General features: G+C 43.7%; 1 protein-coding gene across 1 annotated transcript; it reads left to right on the top strand.

Annotated features, from left to right (window-relative positions):
• The first annotated feature begins 1,066 nt into the window (after positions 1 to 1,066).
• On the top strand, positions 1,067 to 10,466 carry LOC139565877 (protein Wnt-16-like). The gene is made up of 4 exons (XM_071386507.1): positions 1,067 to 1,556; positions 1,705 to 1,931; positions 3,811 to 4,100; positions 8,169 to 10,466. Exons 1-4 carry the CDS (start codon positions 1,462 to 1,464, stop codon positions 8,631 to 8,633), a joined length of 1,077 nt encoding a protein of 358 aa, XP_071242608.1. The 5' UTR covers positions 1,067 to 1,461; the 3' UTR covers positions 8,634 to 10,466.
• The last annotated feature ends 6,176 nt before the right edge of the window (positions 10,467 to 16,642 follow it).

The following is a 16,642-nucleotide window of genomic DNA, read 5'->3' as shown; positions in this document are numbered from 1 at the left end:
CCTCGTCTGCCCCATACCGCCCAGTCCAATATACTCAACAGAAAGGTGGTCAGTCAACCCTTTTAAAAATGTCCTTAAATTGTCTCGTCGAAAATGCTCGCTGACTGTACATATGATGTTGATTATTCAGGAAAAGGCAAAGAACTCAACAGTGATTGAAAATATTTGCTCAAACATAATTGGTTACGCCATGGGCAATGTGGTTGTAATTGTCGTTGCATTTGAATCAATCCTTTGTTCATTTGAACTATACATTTAAATGGCTAAATTAGATTCCAGACATTCTAAACCTAACGAATATTACCCAATTCACGAGCACTGAAAAAAATGTTTGACTCGGAGGATGATTTCGATGTGTTGAAATCATGAGGACATTTTCTCTAACTGTAGATTTATCTGAATCTTAAAATTGGAAACCATTGCATATGAAATCATTAAATATGATTATAGATCAAATCTATAAATTAGTTTGTCATAAGGATTAGTTGGAATTAAATTGGTATTAAATTCACAATTTAATTCAAAACCAGGCCTTGTTTATCAAGAAATAATTGTTGTGTACGAGATAATCTATTGTATTATACATATGTTTTGCACCTACGTCACTCAAGGTTTCGTATCAAGGAATTTTTCGGAGGGAAATGATTTTCGCCTGACATGATTAGGTTTACAGCGCTTGAGTGAAGTGACCATTATAAAGAAGTCTTCTGCTGGCTTTTATTCTTCCTTCCACCTTCTCGGTCGTTACTAGTTACCACAGCCACAAAGTCATAAACCCCGCCCATTTCTACAATTGATCTTCTTAACTTTTGATTTTAAACCTAACGTTAACCTTAATCACATTGATAACATTATTCCTAACCCCAACCTCAAATTAAGACCAAGAAGTATTTGGTTTTCATACATTTTTACGATGTAAAAATCGTAAATGGCTATAGCCAATTTGGACTTTGGATGTGCTATCTAGTGGAACCCCACCTTCTCACATGCCAAACGTTTTGCTCAGTTCCTCTCAGTGCCATCCGTGGCATGCGTTTTTTCTTTGCGCGTCCGTCCAATTAGCGCGTAGGACATGCGCGTCTGCTGAATATGAATCCACGGGTGCGCCAATCCGAGCCTGGGAACGCGCTTTTTAGAGGCGCTCGGTGTGGGTTCTCCCAGTCCAGGATAAAACTGTTTGTCTGCGTTTTGGGGAACAACGTCAGGAACTTATTTCATCACCCATCCAACTGTAGGCTACTACTAGCCGCCGAGCCACACCATTCCGCCCGCGTCCTCTCTCTCTCCCCGTGGATGTTTTTACTGAATTGCTCGAGATAACCACGGATTGAGGATTATTTCTGTTAGGGTCCTATGCTGTGGGGCTAGCATGAGACAGAACCCAGTACCGATCCAGCGCTCCATGGACATACCCTTCCCCAGTGCCCGGGGGTCAAGTCGGCTTCTGTAAATGAGGTGGCCATGGACAGAAGAAGCGGCTGTGGAGTACATCAGATCTGCTTTCTGTTTCTCTTACTGTTTTCACTGTATCCTGTCTGCTGTCGAGCCAGTTGGATGTAAGTATATTTCATTGCTTGTGATTAAGCTTGGCTTTTTGTCAAATTGCACTGTTTTGTTTACGCATGAAATACGATTCCGTTTGGGGATGAATGTGGTTTAGAAAGTAACGTACTGTCTGTCGCCTCTGCTTGCTTTGTGTCTCAGGTGGTTGGGAATAACCTCCGTGGGAGTACCGGAGAAGCTGGGCTGCGCCAATCTCCCGCTGACGCACAAGCAGAAGGACCTGTGCAAGAGAAAGCCCCATCTCCTGCCAAGCATCAAGGACGGCGCGCGCATCGGCATCGCGGAGTGCCAGACGCAGTTCGAGCACGAGCGGTGGAACTGTTCTACCAGCAAAGAGCTCTCTGTGTTCGGCTACGAGCTAACCAGTGGTAAGGACAGGCGGTTTAAATACTCGTTTTAATAGACATAAAACAATAGGGTGCTTTGTGCCCCGCTCGGAAAAAAAGTGTGTACTTTTCTGGGCTATTGATAATGTTCTTTTTCATTGGGTTTAATTTGGAAAATGAGACTATATTTTGGGTGCATTATAGTGGTTGTATTCCATAATCCAGTATTTAATATGTGTGCCCACATCATTTGGTATTTGACCGTTTAAGGCAATTGCTATATAAAAACAGTCCCTCAATTGTCTTTCTGTTTGATAGTGCGTCAAAAAGAAGCACGTCTTCCATTTTCCATAACTCTTTACTCGTGATCGGTTTGGTTTGAGTCATGAAAATGTTTAATGTTGTCCAGGGAGGGAACGTGATTTGATTTGCCGACTCGAGCAGCTGTATGCCCTATGGGGCGAGAGAGAGAGAGAGCGAGAACATGTGCGCACATCTGTTTCGGTTTAACCGTCCAAACACAGCATTTATCCACGGTCAAGTGTGGTCTTTGAACAGAGAACTCCTGCTCCCCTCTGGTCCTAAACCAGCCGGGATTATCCTAATTAGGAGATTCATGGTCGACATGTAACATAAGAACACCGTTTCTTTGTTTTTAGAGATATCGTTCCAGAAATCTGTTTCCATGCAGATTTCAAAGATGGTTAAGAGTCAGCGCATGATTTAGCTATCAACATTTTATTTTCACATGAAACTCATTCTTCCAAATTCCTCTCTCTCCTTGTTGCACCCTGTCACATGCCATCTATCAACTTCCTTCACTCAACCCAGACGCAAAACATCGGAGAAAAAACGGACCATATAGATGATGTTGATTTAGGCCTATGCATAATACAATGGGATGGAAATGCATAGATTTAGCCTATGTCCGGACTCGTACAATCAACTGTAAAAACGTATGCTCTGATGTTTGACCACAGATGTCTTGTCTTCGTGTTCTAAAAGTGGGAACTTGATCTAATCAGACTCGGAGACAATGTTCTTATTGGGTTAGGGCGCAGCAAGAAATGTTTATAATATAATGCAGCACAGATAACCTACATAACTGGAAAGGCTTTTGGGTCAACTTGTGGCTTGGACCTTTGATTTACGTTTTATCCTTGATTGACAGCAAAGATAGACTATGTATGACCTTTAAACACCATGTCATTCTTAGAAGCTGCACTCTCTGAATCATTACAATTGATGTCACCAGGTGTCATTATGTTTCTGTTCCATCCAGACGATTCTGCATATTTTAGAGTTTTGTCTATCAAGCCCATTCCATAAGCTATACATATTAGTAGGCTACCCCCTTTAACATTCACCTGGGTTAAAAAAATTTCAGCCTTCGTTCATTACAGGACAATCTAATGTTTCTGTCCGGCGGTCAGCTTTCCAGATGGCCTTACAAGTAACTGTGATACCGGTTTGATCCATGCTACACTGTTATCATCAAACCAACATGTTCTAAGTCTCTCTCTGAGCCAGAGCTGTCTGTCCTCACTCAGGGCCTACTGTGGCCCCTAACCTGTGAAGTGTAACCCCACCCCCCCACACAGAGCAGGACAGTTCCCATGGGGCTATGTGTCTGCTCAACTCACATCTCACATGTATCCCTCCAGAGCTAAGATGTATTACACGACTACAATGGATGGAAGTTGTATGGATATCTAGGCCCGTGCTACTGAGATACACGGAAGTTCTAATGCTAGAATTGTGCCATCTTCCTCTGTCTGAAATGTTACTGGCTGAAAGCTCTGGCAGTGGAATCTTTTCAGAATCCACCCATTGCATGCTTTAGAGATCCACGGCCACTGTTACGCAATCATCCATGCGTACATTTGCCCTTCCGACAACCTCTTTCCATTGACTCTGACAGGGACCAAGGAGACAGCGTTTATCCACGCGGTGATGGCGGCTGGGCTGGTCCAGGCAGTGACGCGCTCCTGCAGTGCGGGCAACATGACAGAGTGCGGCTGTGACACCAGCCTGCAGGGCACAGGCTCGCCCAGCGAAGGGTGGCACTGGGGCGGCTGCTCAGACCATATCCAGTACGGTACATGGTTCAGCAGGAAGTTCATAGATAATGCAGTGAAGAATATGTCCTCAGCCAGGGGAGGGGATGCACTGCTCACCATGAACGAGCACAACAGTGAAGCCGGGAGACAGGTGAGACGCGACACACACAGACCCAACCCACACACATACCCACTCTGAGGGCGAAGAACACTTACAGAGCATGTACAACACACAGACAGTGTACAGAACAAAAAAACAGCACAGCAATGAAGTTAGATTAGACACAATACACCCTAGAACAAAACACACACATCCACAACCTAGCTAGAGAGAGACAGTATTGTATAGTGAACACAGTTGTTTCGGGTACTCTGGGAAGTATGTAAAAGCTGAATAGGGCTCATGGGAGCTATAACTCTAGTAGTCAAGTCTCTAGCAGGTGTAGAGTTCATTGTGTCTGAATGAATGACTGATATGACAGTACTAATCTAGCACCGTGAAAGGAATCCTACTGTAGCTATTATAGTTATGGGTTTCGTTCACCATATGGGGTTGGAGAGGAGTTAGGACCAAACCATTCAGTGGTTAATAGAATTCATCACACACTGTTAAAAGTACTCTCAGGAGACGTTCTAGGAAGTAAGTGTGTGTGTGTGTGTGTGTGTGTGTGTGTGTGTGTGTGTGTGTGTGTGTGTGTGCGTTAGAGAGAGCGGGAACGATATTCGGAGAAAAGCAGATAGATTGTAGTAATCAGAGTAAAGGGAAGGGAGAATAAGAAGGTCAGTGTGAGAGGGGGATGCTCAGACGGGACAGAAGGAGAGAGGGGAAAGAAAGTGTAACATCCTCGATAATGTGAGTTAATGAGTGACAGCGTGACTAATGAAAGTTCAAGCAGACACCAGGCCATCTAAATTGTAGCAATGGTCATCAACATTGTTAAAAGGTTTTAAAAACAATTCTAATAAATGCAACAGCTGAACAATGGATGAAGATACTCCAAACTTTTTGAAATGTTATAATCCATCGGATATTGACTTAATTATAGCATATACAACATTTTACTGGCACAGACAAATAATGAATGGAGTTCAGGGATTTTGGTGGGAGATTTAGGTATAGGCCACTCAGGAACGCTCAATGTTGTCCTGGTAAGTAACTCCAGTGTATATTTGGCCTTGCGTTTTAGGTTATTGTCCTGCTGTAAGGTGGATTTGTGTCTGTTGGAAAGCAACCTGAACCAGGTTTTCCTCTAGGACTTTGCCTGTGCTTAGCTCTATTCCTTTCCTTTTTAATCCTAAAAATCTCCCTAGTCCTTGCCGATGACAAGCATACCCATAACATGACCACCACCAAACATAATGCCTTGTATTCAGGACAGAAAATGTATTTATTTCCCACATTTCATTTTGTAACTGGTTTAAAATCACCATCGGCCTCAAGGTGAAATCCCTGCGCGGTTTCATCCCTCTCCGGCAACAGAGTTAGGAAGGTAGTGACTGGGTGTATTGATACACCACCCAAGTGTAATGAATAACTTCACCATGCTCAAAGGGATATTCAATGTGAGCTTTAATTATCCATTTTTTAAATCTACCAATAGGTGCTCTTTTTTTGCGAGGCATTGGAAAGCATCCCTTGTCTTTGTCGTTGAATCTGTGCTTGAAATTCCCTGCTCGATTGAGGGACCTTACAGACAATTGAATGTATGGGGTAGTCATTACAAAATAACGTTGAACACCATTATTGAGTCAATGCAACTTATTCTATGAAATGTTTAGGCTTGCCATAAGAAAGGGGTTGAATACTTATTGACTCAAGACATTTCAGCTTCTCATTTTTTATTAATTTGTCAAATTAAAGGGTATTGTGTTTATATCAGTGACAAAAAAATCAAAATGGTATCAATTTTAAATTAAGGCTGTAACACAACCAAATGTGGAAAAAGGCAAGGGTCTGTGAATACTTTCTGAAGGCACTCTATACATTCTATTAGTGTATCAGGTATTTTTTAAATATAAATACACAGGCTGTATAAATGAATACATTAACATAACGGAGTGGAAGAGGGCCGTAACCACCCAACACTTTCTCTGTATACCCTACCTGCACTCACCTGCCCTGCCTAGACTGCCTAATTAATTACTGTTAATGTCACACACTCTTGCATAATTCAACAAGTGTGCAGGATACCCACGGATAAAAAATGTCAACACGCTTGGCTCTAGATTACGCCTATCTAAACGTACTTTACATTGTTTGTGAGATCAGACATCACTATAATCCGAGTGTTCATATTCGGGAGTTGCTTTCATTTCAGCGCATCTATTTTGTAAACATTTCAACTGTATTAAATGATTTGTTTTTTTAATTCCACCAAAAATGAACACCCATCAAAATAAAGTTATCTTTCTTGTCTATCTTGTTATGTACAGTGCGTGTCGAGACGTGCGTTAAATCCCAGACAAAGCTTTAGTGTTGTTATATATTCAACTGTATAACAATGTATCCCATAAGCAGTGGTGGAAAAAGTACCCAATTGTCATACTCAAGTAAAAGTATAGATACCTTAATAGAATGTTACTCAAGTAAAAGTATAGATACCTTAATAGAATGTTACTCAAGTAAAAGTATAGATACCTTAATAGAATGTTACTCAAGTAAAAGTGAAAGTCATCCAGTAAAATACTACTTGGGTAAAAGTCTAAAAGTATTTGGTCCTAAATATACTTAAGTATCAAAAGTAAATGTAATTGATAAATATTCCTATGTATCAAGAGTAAAAGTATAAATCGTTTCATATTCCTTATATTAAGCAAAGCAAACGGCACCATTTTCTTGGTTTGAAAATGTACGGATAGCCAGGGGCACACTCCAACACTCAGACATAATTTACAAACGATGCATTTGTGTTGAGTGAGACCGCCAGATCAGAGGCAGTAGGGATGACCACGTATTGTCTTGATAAGTATGTTAATTGGACCATTTTCCTGTCCTGCTAAGCATTTAAAATGTAACGAGTACTACTTCAGTACTTTATGCTACTGCCATGGAGCCCATTTCAGCCATTACCGGAGTGTGTTTTACAGGTCATTACAACCATTTCCACTGTCGTAACGTTAACGGGGGAAAAAACGTCAGGCACAAGCAAGAGTGTGAAGCAGGAGTAAAATGAAAGCAATCAATCCGGACAAGAGGATTATGCACCCTTCAAACACTAGCAATAGATAGCTGAAAAAGATCCTCAGGTGGGCGGGGCATGCGCGTGACCATTAAATGGCATTCACTAAGACACACTTACTGGGTCTCTCAGGAGCGGTAGAGATACTCTTAATGATCGGCTATGAAAAGCCAACTGACATTTACTCCTGATTATTATTTGACCATGCTGGTCATTTATGAACATTTGAACATCTTGGCCATGTTCTGTTATAATCTCCACCTGGCACAGCCAGAAGAGGACTGGCCACCCCTCATAGCCTGGTTCCTCTCTAGGTTTCTTACTAGGTTTTGGCCTTTCTAGAGAGTTTTTCCTAGCCACCGTGCTTCTACACCTGCATTGCTTGCTGTTTGGGGTTTTAGGCTGGGTTTCTGTACAGCACTTCGAGATATTAGCTGATGTACGAAGGGCTATATAAAATAAACTTGATTTGATTCTTATCTACTAGCCACTGTCAAGAGGAGAGGGCTTCACTACTGGAGAGGGATGTGGACACAATGGTAGCAGTGTATCTGTTTACTGTAACACACACACACGCACACACACTGCCTTTCCAACTAAACTGAACCGACTGGGAAGAGGGAGTGGGAGAAGAGGTGAAAAAGAGGTGAAATTCATTGGCTCTTCTGGGGTCATCCTAAATCCAATGGAAAAGCCCTGGGGTTTGTGGTCATGAGAAAATGTCTCCTCAATCTCTCAGTTTAAACTGTGAAGGACAGTTTAGCTTTTGTTCCAGTTGTACACAGCGCCCAGGGAGTCTATTGTGTCAGAGTTAGAAGTAGAATGCACAAACCTCAGGACTCACGTTACAGTCCCAGTCCAAGATCCAGCATTCAGAACAATAGATCATGATTTTGATCAAAACATTCCCACAGCGTTTGTGTAAACAAAAGGCAGTCTCTATCAAACAGAGTTCTGGTATCTAGTCTGTCGTAACATTTACAGTGTTGTAAGTCTGTTGTAATTCCTAACAGCATCCTCTCCATCTTTCGCTTTTTCAGGCTGTCGCCAAGACAATGGCCACCGACTGCCGTTGCCACGGCGTGTCGGGCTCGTGCGCCGTCAAGACGTGCTGGCGCACCATGGCGTCGTTCGAGCGCGTGGGCAACTTCCTGAAGGAGCGCTACGAGGGAAGCGTGCAGGTGCTGGACCGCTCGAAGAGGAAGGTGAGGAGGAAGGAGAAGGACCAGCGTCGCGTGCCCATCGGGAAGGAAGAACTTATCTTCCTCAACAAGTCTCCTAACTACTGTCTGGAGGACCGGCGCTGGGGCGTGGCGGGCACTAGAGGGCGCCAGTGTAACCGCACTTCGGCCGGCCCCGACGGGTGTAACCTGCTCTGCTGCGGTCGGGGGTATAATACACACGTGGTTCGCCACATAGAGAGGTGCGAGTGTAAGTTTATGTGGTGTTGCTATGTGAGGTGTCAGAAGTGTGAGAGCATGAATGACATGCACACGTGTAAATAGGGAGAGGGAGGCAGGTGATGGCACACACACAAACACAAACACACTCACACTGTCCCCAATGAGAAACTAAAAGACTCCCCCCATCATTCCTCTCTCCCATGGACAAGGGGGGGGGGGGGGGGGGGGGGGGCGCCGCATCAACAACCCTCCATCTCAACTCTCAGGAAGACAGTATTTATACACCACACCATCAGAGGTGAACAAAGACAGTGGATAATAGTTGACTTTGATTGGCCTATCAGGGCCCAGCCTTGTAGGAGGCTATCCAATGGGACTGGAGTTCCACAGTGTTTCAGAGGCTTGAGGATCCACACACTCTGACTACCAAACATGGCCATCTTCATTATTTACTCAGAGTAGAAATGAGCCACAAAACTCAATGATAAAAACAAACTGAACTTTGATGGAAGTTAAAACTCTTCAAGTATTCAAATGAACCCGGTGAATGATGTGTAAGAGGAGAAGAAAGGGACCAAAAAGTGCCTGTAGGGGGGCGGCATCCCAGTCCTGCAGGGCCGCAACTGCTTTTTAAAGGAACGCGGAGTAGATGCAGCAAACAGTGTCAGTACATTTCCAGATCAGAACGAAGTCTCATATAGACAACTGCAGGCTAGAGCTATAGACAGTACAGGGATTGGGAGACCGTCAGAGGTTGCCATCTTTGGTGTCATTTCTAGGGCTCTCTTACAGGCTAGCGAGTAAGGACAGACCCATGGCTTTATGGTGATTGACGGTGGATAGATTAGGCTTATTCTTGTTGGAAAGCTTGCAGTATCTATGCATAGAAATAAGTCTTGAAATAATCATTCAAATGCTTTGTATTTTTGGAATAAACTGTTAATGACTTCAAAAATATATGGTACCATGACATTTTTATTTGAGATATTTTGGAAAGATTTCTTGAAATCTAAAATATTTGTTTTGTACTATTCAGATTGCAAAATTCAGGCCAGAGTGAAGCTACGGGTGCTTTAATTGAGAATATGTCAGATGACGTCATATTTTTGTGAATTGTTTACATTTTGTAAATATTAAATTATGCTGTATCACACGATGAGTGTCTTAAGATTCAAGCCCATCCAATGCTCTCAGACATACAGCATGTGTTTGTCAAGCTGTACCATTTAATGTGTTGGTGTTCTGTTTGTCATCATTGTATTACTAAGGTCCTTTGTTATCCTTTTGCTGTCCAATCAACTTTTTCTCTTTCCTGTGTTTGCGTGTGTCTTGTTGGATCCGAAACCAGCTATAAATGAAGGAATGCATCAATTGAATGAAGCAGTTTGTTCTCAGTAGACCCACTGGCAGCAGAACCGTGGAGATGAGTTGGTTTCTGAGCATTCCTCTTGCTGTCTCTAAGAATTTAAGCCTATTCCTTCTCTTCCTCTCTCTCCTTTCGTTTCCTCTCTCACTCTTCCCATTTTCAGTCCCTCTATTCCTTTACCTCTGTCCACCTCTCTCTCTCTCTCTCTCGCTTTCATTCTCTCTCTCTTGTTCTCTCTCTCTCTCTCTCCTGAATGAGAGGCTGTGCTATGTGAGAAGTGACGATGCTATGCTAAATACCGCGAGTGCTTTCTCTTAAAGAGCCTTTAAAAGTCTAACGATACTGATCCTTACATTTCCCTGAAGCTTCCAGCACTATGACTTATTGGTGAGAGGAAAGGGGGAAACCCCTAAAGAAAGTGGGACGAGATGGAGGAGAGGAGAGCAGTTGACGTGTGCCCGAAGCGCTTTGACCTCAAGGCTTTTCAGTCATGTTTTTGTTTTGAGGACTGCTTTCAGGAATCAGGTGCTCCAGTTACAAAATAAATGGAGGATTACGTATGTCTTACATCTCGCTGTCCTTTTTCAGTTAAATTAGTCCATAAAGTGAGATACTGAGGACACAATTACATTTTAGTAGGCACTCTTATCCAGAGCAATTTACAGTAGTGATGCAGAAAAATTGATCCATGCTTTTGTCACTTCTAGGTTAGACTACTGCAATGCTCTACTTTCCGGCTACCTGGATAAAGCACTAAATAAACTTCAGTTAGTGCTAAACACGGCTGCTAGAATCTTGACTAGAACAAAAAAAAAAATTATATTACTCCAGTGCTAGCCTCTCTACACTGGCTTCCTGTTAAGGCAAGGGCTGATTTCAAGGTTTTACTGCTAACCTACAAAGCATTACATGGGCTTGCTCCTACCTATCTTTCCGATTTGGTCCTGCCGTACATACCTACACGTACGCTACGGTCACAAGACGCAGGCCTCATTACTGTCCCCAGAATTTCTTAGCAAACAGCTGGAGGCAGGCAGGGCTTTCTCCTATAGAGCTCCATATTTATAGAAAGGTCTGCCTACCCATGTGAGAGCCGCAGACTCGGTCTCAACCTTTAAGTCTTTATTGAAGACTCCTACGATTGAATGTAGTCTTGCCCAGGAGTGTGAAGGTGAACAGAAAGGCACTGGAGCAACGAACCGCCCTTGCTGTCTCTGCCTGGCCGGTTCCCCTCTCTCCACTGGGATTCTCTGCCTCTAACCCTATTACAGGGGCTGAGTCACTGGCTTACTGGTGATCTTCCATGCCGTCCCTAGGAGGGGTGCGTCACTTGAGTGGGTTGAGTCACTGACATGATCTTCCTGTCTGGGTTGGCGCCCCCCCCCCCCCTTGGGTTGTGCCGTGGCGAAGATCTTTGTGGGCTATACTCGGCCTTGTCTCAGGATGGTAAGTTGGTGGTTGAAGATATCCGTCTAGTGGTGTGGGGGCTGTGCTTTGGCAAAGTGGGTGGGGTTATGTCCTGCCTGTTTGGCACTGTCCGGGGGTATCGTCGGATGGGGCCACAGTGTCTCCCGACCCTTCCTGTCTCAGCCTCCAGTATTTATTCTGCAGTAGTTTATGTGTCGGGGGGCTAGGGTCAGTCTTTTATATCTGGAGTATTTATCCTGTCTTATCCTGCGTGAATTTTAAGTATGCGTTCTCTCTCTCTCTCTCTCTCTCTCTCTCTCTCTCTCTCTCTCTCTCTCTCTCTCTCTCTCTCTCTCTCTCTCTCTCTCTCTCTCTCTCTCTCTTTCTTTCTCTCTCTCTCTCTCTCTCTCTCTCTCTCTCTCTCTCTCTCTCTCTCTCTCTCTCTCTCTCTCTCTCTCTCTCTCTCTCTCTCTCTCTCTCTCTCTCTCTCAGGACCTGAGCCCTAGGACTACCTGGCCTGATGACTCCTTGCTGTCCCCAGTCCACCTGGCCGTGCTGCTGCTCCAGTTTCAACTGTTCTGCCTGCGGCTATGGAACCCTGACCTGTTCACCGGACGTGCTACCTGTCCCAGACCTGCTGTTTTCAACTCTCTAGAGACAGCAGGAGCGGTAGAGATACTCTATATGATCGGCTATGAAAAGCCAACTGACATTTACACCTGAGGTGCTGACCTGTTGCACCCTCGACAACCACTGTGATTATTATTATTTGACCCTGCTAGTCATCTATGAACATTTGAACATCTTGGCCATGTTCTGTTATAATCTCCACCTGGCACAGCCAGAAGAGGATTGGCCACCCCTCATAGCCTGGTTCCTCTCTAGGTTTCTTCCTAGGTTTTGGCCTTTCTAGGGAGTTTTTCCGAGCCACCGTGCTTCTACACCTGCATTGCTTGCTGTTTGGGGTTTTAGGCTGGGTTTCTGTACAGCAATTTGAGATATCAGCTGATGTAAGAAGGGCTTTATAAATACATTTGATTTAGTGAGTGCATACAGTTTTGCATTGGTCTCTTGTGGGAATTGAACCCACAATCCTGGTGTTGCAAGCACCATGCTGTACCAACTAAGCCACACAGGATTGCACACAGGGCTATAATATCCGGTATAAAAGTTATTTTCTCAGTCTTAATTGTGTCCTTGTATGTCTATGCCTCAGTCAACATGACAATAGATTCATACTGTAGGTCAACACTCATTCCTTTCTCATATCTGGGCCATGCTCAACTTATTCTCTGTCCACGAGAGCAAAATAACTCAATAAATATCCCCCCCCCCCCTCCAACTTTTAAAATTAATCCAGACTATTCATGGAGACCTCCTTTCGATTCATCTGTAGTCTCCCTTGAAGCCTTATGGCCGACCGTAGTTTGACACATGTATGTGAGGAGGAACATAGCACTCGTTTGACTTCTCGTGAGTTCATTTTAACAGAACAGAGGGAAACACAAACTGGGCCTTGTAAGATGTCACTTTCACCAAACAGATGAAGACCAGGGGCGTATTCATTACGCCAACTCTGTTGTAAAATGTTTTTTAAACGTAAGCAAACAGAACGAAACAGGGAGGGACCTACCTGAATTTGTCAAATAGAAACTCTAAACAGTTTCCGTAATGAATACACCAAATGTTTCTAAGATGGAGGTCTTTGCCACATAATCTAGAACCCATGTGAACACATTCAGAGAAACAGACAGTCTATCAATGTAGATCTCTGTAATCCACTACACATTGTGGCCTTGCGGGTCTGTTTATATACGATAGAATGAAAAACAGAGTGAATATGGATGGATACTGTTCTGGGATGAGTCAACAGGAGATCCACAGCTGAAAACAATGCCTATTCCAGTAAGTCAACCCCAGACTATTTTTTCTCTGAGTCTTATTTCTTAGCCAATCACAGAGGGGGTGATTTGCTTCAAAGGTGCTATGAGAGCCCTGACAGCATAGTAATATCTGCTTAATAAAACACAGTGGCACCCAGTGAAAACCCAGTGACACTATTGTTTGAAGCTGATGTGCTCTATGCCCACAGAGTTGGACGCATTCACATGTGGACCATAAGTCATGTTTTGTCTCTGTTTGGATTTGACATGTATTTCTTCATGTTTTCCACGGGAAGTACTTGTGCATCCAAGCATAAAAACATAGTAGACTGAGCCAAGTGTCATGTTCTTTTCAGACTGTGTCTTTCCTCGACTGTGTGTTCTCATGTGTCCGGAATCTCACAGTGGCGTCCATCGCAACCCCTGCTAGTCGGCATGGGTTCAACCCTTAGGAGTTTGGCTGGACGGAGCATTCTTGGTGCCAGTGCCCTCTAACCCTAAGGCAGGCATCCAGAGCATACATCACCGCACTTAAGATTCACAACACTCACTCTTCCCTCTCCTCGACTTTCGACTTGATTCCTCTTTCTGCCTAATGAGTGGTATCCCCTCTCTTTCAATCTCTCTCTCGGACTTTCCTTCTCTCTATTTTTCTCTCTCTTTCCACTCTGTCTCTGTATTTCTTCCAGATATATCTCACTCACTATCTTTCTTATTATAAAATGAGCTGCAGTGGAGGCTGGTGGGCGGAGCTATAGGAGGATGGGCTCATTCAACTGTCTGGACTGGAAAAAATGGAATGGAGAAAAACATTTGGTTTCCATATGTTTGAAGTGTTTGATACCATTCAATTTATTCCATTCCAGCCATTATAATGAGCCTGTCCTCCTATAGCTCCTTCCACCAGCCTCCAACGATGAGCAGTGCATTTATAGCATGTCCTCTACAGGTCCTTACAGCACTGCTCTCATTCTGTACTCTCTGCTGCTCTCTGGAGTTCAAATGCATGATAATGTGGACAAAGACAAACCTGCTAGAGAAAATTAATGAACATGCCCCCATACTTACCAGAGGCAATCCACTAAATCAAATAAGAAATCCTCTTTTTAAAAATGTTGCTATGTTATTCAGAAACGCCTAATCCTGTATTGGGGATGATAGATGCCCTTACTGGGATGACTAATCAGGAAGTCATCTCAGCAAATCTGGTGACAAAGGAGTAGGACAGAGTGTTTTCTTTAAGCCTTCAGAAATGCTTTTTGAGCCTTGGCCTTTGCAGCCGCTGAGAGCCAGATGACACACATGGATAAAAACGTTATGGGTTGAAGGGGTTGGAAGGAGGTTAAGGGTCACACAAGCTTACCATTTCCTGAAACCACTGGAAGCTTATCATTTGTTTGCTGTCAAATTTGATAAAAATGGTGTCTGTAAAGGCTTATACGCACAGCAGATGTCCAAGACACGTCAAGTAATAATCCTGTAGCACTTTAAAACTATGTATGGTGTCCTCTAGCTTTAGTGTAGATCTGTTCCAGTGGAGAACAATGGTTCTGTCCACGATGATAGGCACAGATGTATTCTAAACATGACATTTTAAGACATATTAAAATGTAGTGTATTTGAGGTTTAAAAAGGCTTCTGAAGTTTGTAATTTCCACGTAAAAATTTCAGACTTGATTTTCCCTTAGGGAAAATGTATCAACCCCTACAAAAATAACAGTTAATTAAATTCACATTTCCTGTTGCTGCAGGATTATTCCTACTGTAGCAAACTGGCTCAAATGAAGATCATACATTGGTGTTGGCAGAATGTTTCCACGACGTCTGTAGCCAATTGGACCGGTGTCATCTGTATCGGCAAAGACACGGGGGACGTAGTGGCCACAGGACACGAGCTACAGAGCATAATCACGGAACTGAAGGAGACAGACGGAGAGGGAGAGAGATAGAGAAGAGAGTGATGGGACGTAAATGAGGGTGGAAGAGGGATATGGGGGGAGAAGGGGACAGAATAGGGAACGGAGTGAGGGAGAAATTGAATAGATGAAGGGGCTATCTCTTAGTAGTATCTATATCATATCTAATGTCTCTGCTTAACATAAGACACAACCAGATATGTTGTACAGAGCATTGTGACTACTGTAGCACCGTACCCTCCAGCAGGTATCTCACAGTAATATGTCATCTCTCTCTCTGTAGGTACCGTGTGAGTCCCATGGCCAGTCTGATGTTGTCTATCAAGGGCTGTTCTCATGAGTGTTACAAGGAGGTGGTTGAGCCCCACTGCTGTCCAGGGTACTGGGGACCAGACTGCATCGGTGAGTAAAACAACACACTGCATCCAAACCTGCAATCACTCACTGCTGCTCATCGATGAGTCATCAAGCCTCGTTGATGAGGAAAGCAACTCGAGATGAAAAGACAAACCATTTTGGTGGTGGCAACATCATTTCTGAAATCCCTACTTAACCCCAGATGCTCCCTTTTCAAAGGCTTGCTTTGAAACAGAGGGTTCTCGTATTTGCTCATGTTTTGATGGTTCTGTGACACAGTAAGCTGTGGGGACTCTGAGATAATGTTTTGATACGACGAGTTCAGACGTGTACTTGGCTGCTACTGTCACTGAATCCCAGTGCTGAGTGCTGTGTGACAAAAAAAACAGGAGGAAAGCGCTCGCATCCCTCCTCAGAGAGGAAGAGTGGAAAGATATATCATGATATTCAGGTTTTGATTTACTGTATGTTCACTCACAATGGTTTGTTACTGATCCAGTGTTGTTTTTATCTGCAGCAAATCCTGAATAGTCCCAGATGTCAGAGTCAGGAAAACAGTCTGTGAAGCGCCTCAGTAACCTGACCATCCAGTCCACTCTGTTTATACCCGATAATACTGGACTGTACCAGAACCAGGTACAAGAACACACACTGACATGCATTATGCACAACCGGACATATTTGTGCACTGTCTCACACACAGCTCTGTACATTACCACCGGACATATGCAGGCACTGTCTCACACAGCTGCTCACACACAGCCCTGTACATTCATTACCACCAGAGGCATCATGCCCATAGAGATGTCAGATTTGTCCTGTTTAAATATACAAAATAATAATAAAATAAAAATGTTATTTAGAGAATTTGGCAGTATGTCTAACCGGCCTCACAACCGCAGAACACGTAACCACGCCAGCCCAGTACCTCCACATCTGGCTTCTTCACCTCGTCTGACACCAGTCACCTGGACAGCTGATGAAACTGTGGGTTTGCACAACCAAAACATTTCTGCACAAACTGTCAGAAACTGTCTCAGGGAAGCTCATCTCTGTGCTTGTCGTCCTCACCAGGGTCTTGACCTGATTGCAGTTTGGCGTCGTAACCGACTTCAGTGGGCAAATGCTCACCTTTTGATGGCTACTGGCACGCTGGAGAAGTGTGCTCTTCAGGGATGAATC

The sequence above is a fragment of the Salvelinus alpinus genome, chromosome 37 (assembly GCF_045679555.1).
Source record: "Salvelinus alpinus chromosome 37, SLU_Salpinus.1, whole genome shotgun sequence".
Lineage (NCBI taxonomy): Eukaryota > Metazoa > Chordata > Actinopteri > Salmoniformes > Salmonidae > Salvelinus > Salvelinus alpinus.
Note: the sequence above shows the minus strand (reverse complement) of the source record. Positions and strands in the feature narration are given on the sequence as shown.

Coding starts and splice junctions, on each gene's coding strand:
- LOC139565877 (XM_071386507.1), top strand. CDS start 1,462: ATGGACAGAAGAAGCGGCTGTGGAGTACATCAGATCTGCTTTCTGTTT. Junction 1,932..3,810: donor CGGCTACGAGCTAACCAGTG/GTAAGGACAGGC, acceptor TGACTCTGACAG/GGACCAAGGAGACAGCGTTT. Junction 4,101..8,168: donor ACAGTGAAGCCGGGAGACAG/GTGAGACGCGAC, acceptor TCGCTTTTTCAG/GCTGTCGCCAAGACAATGGC.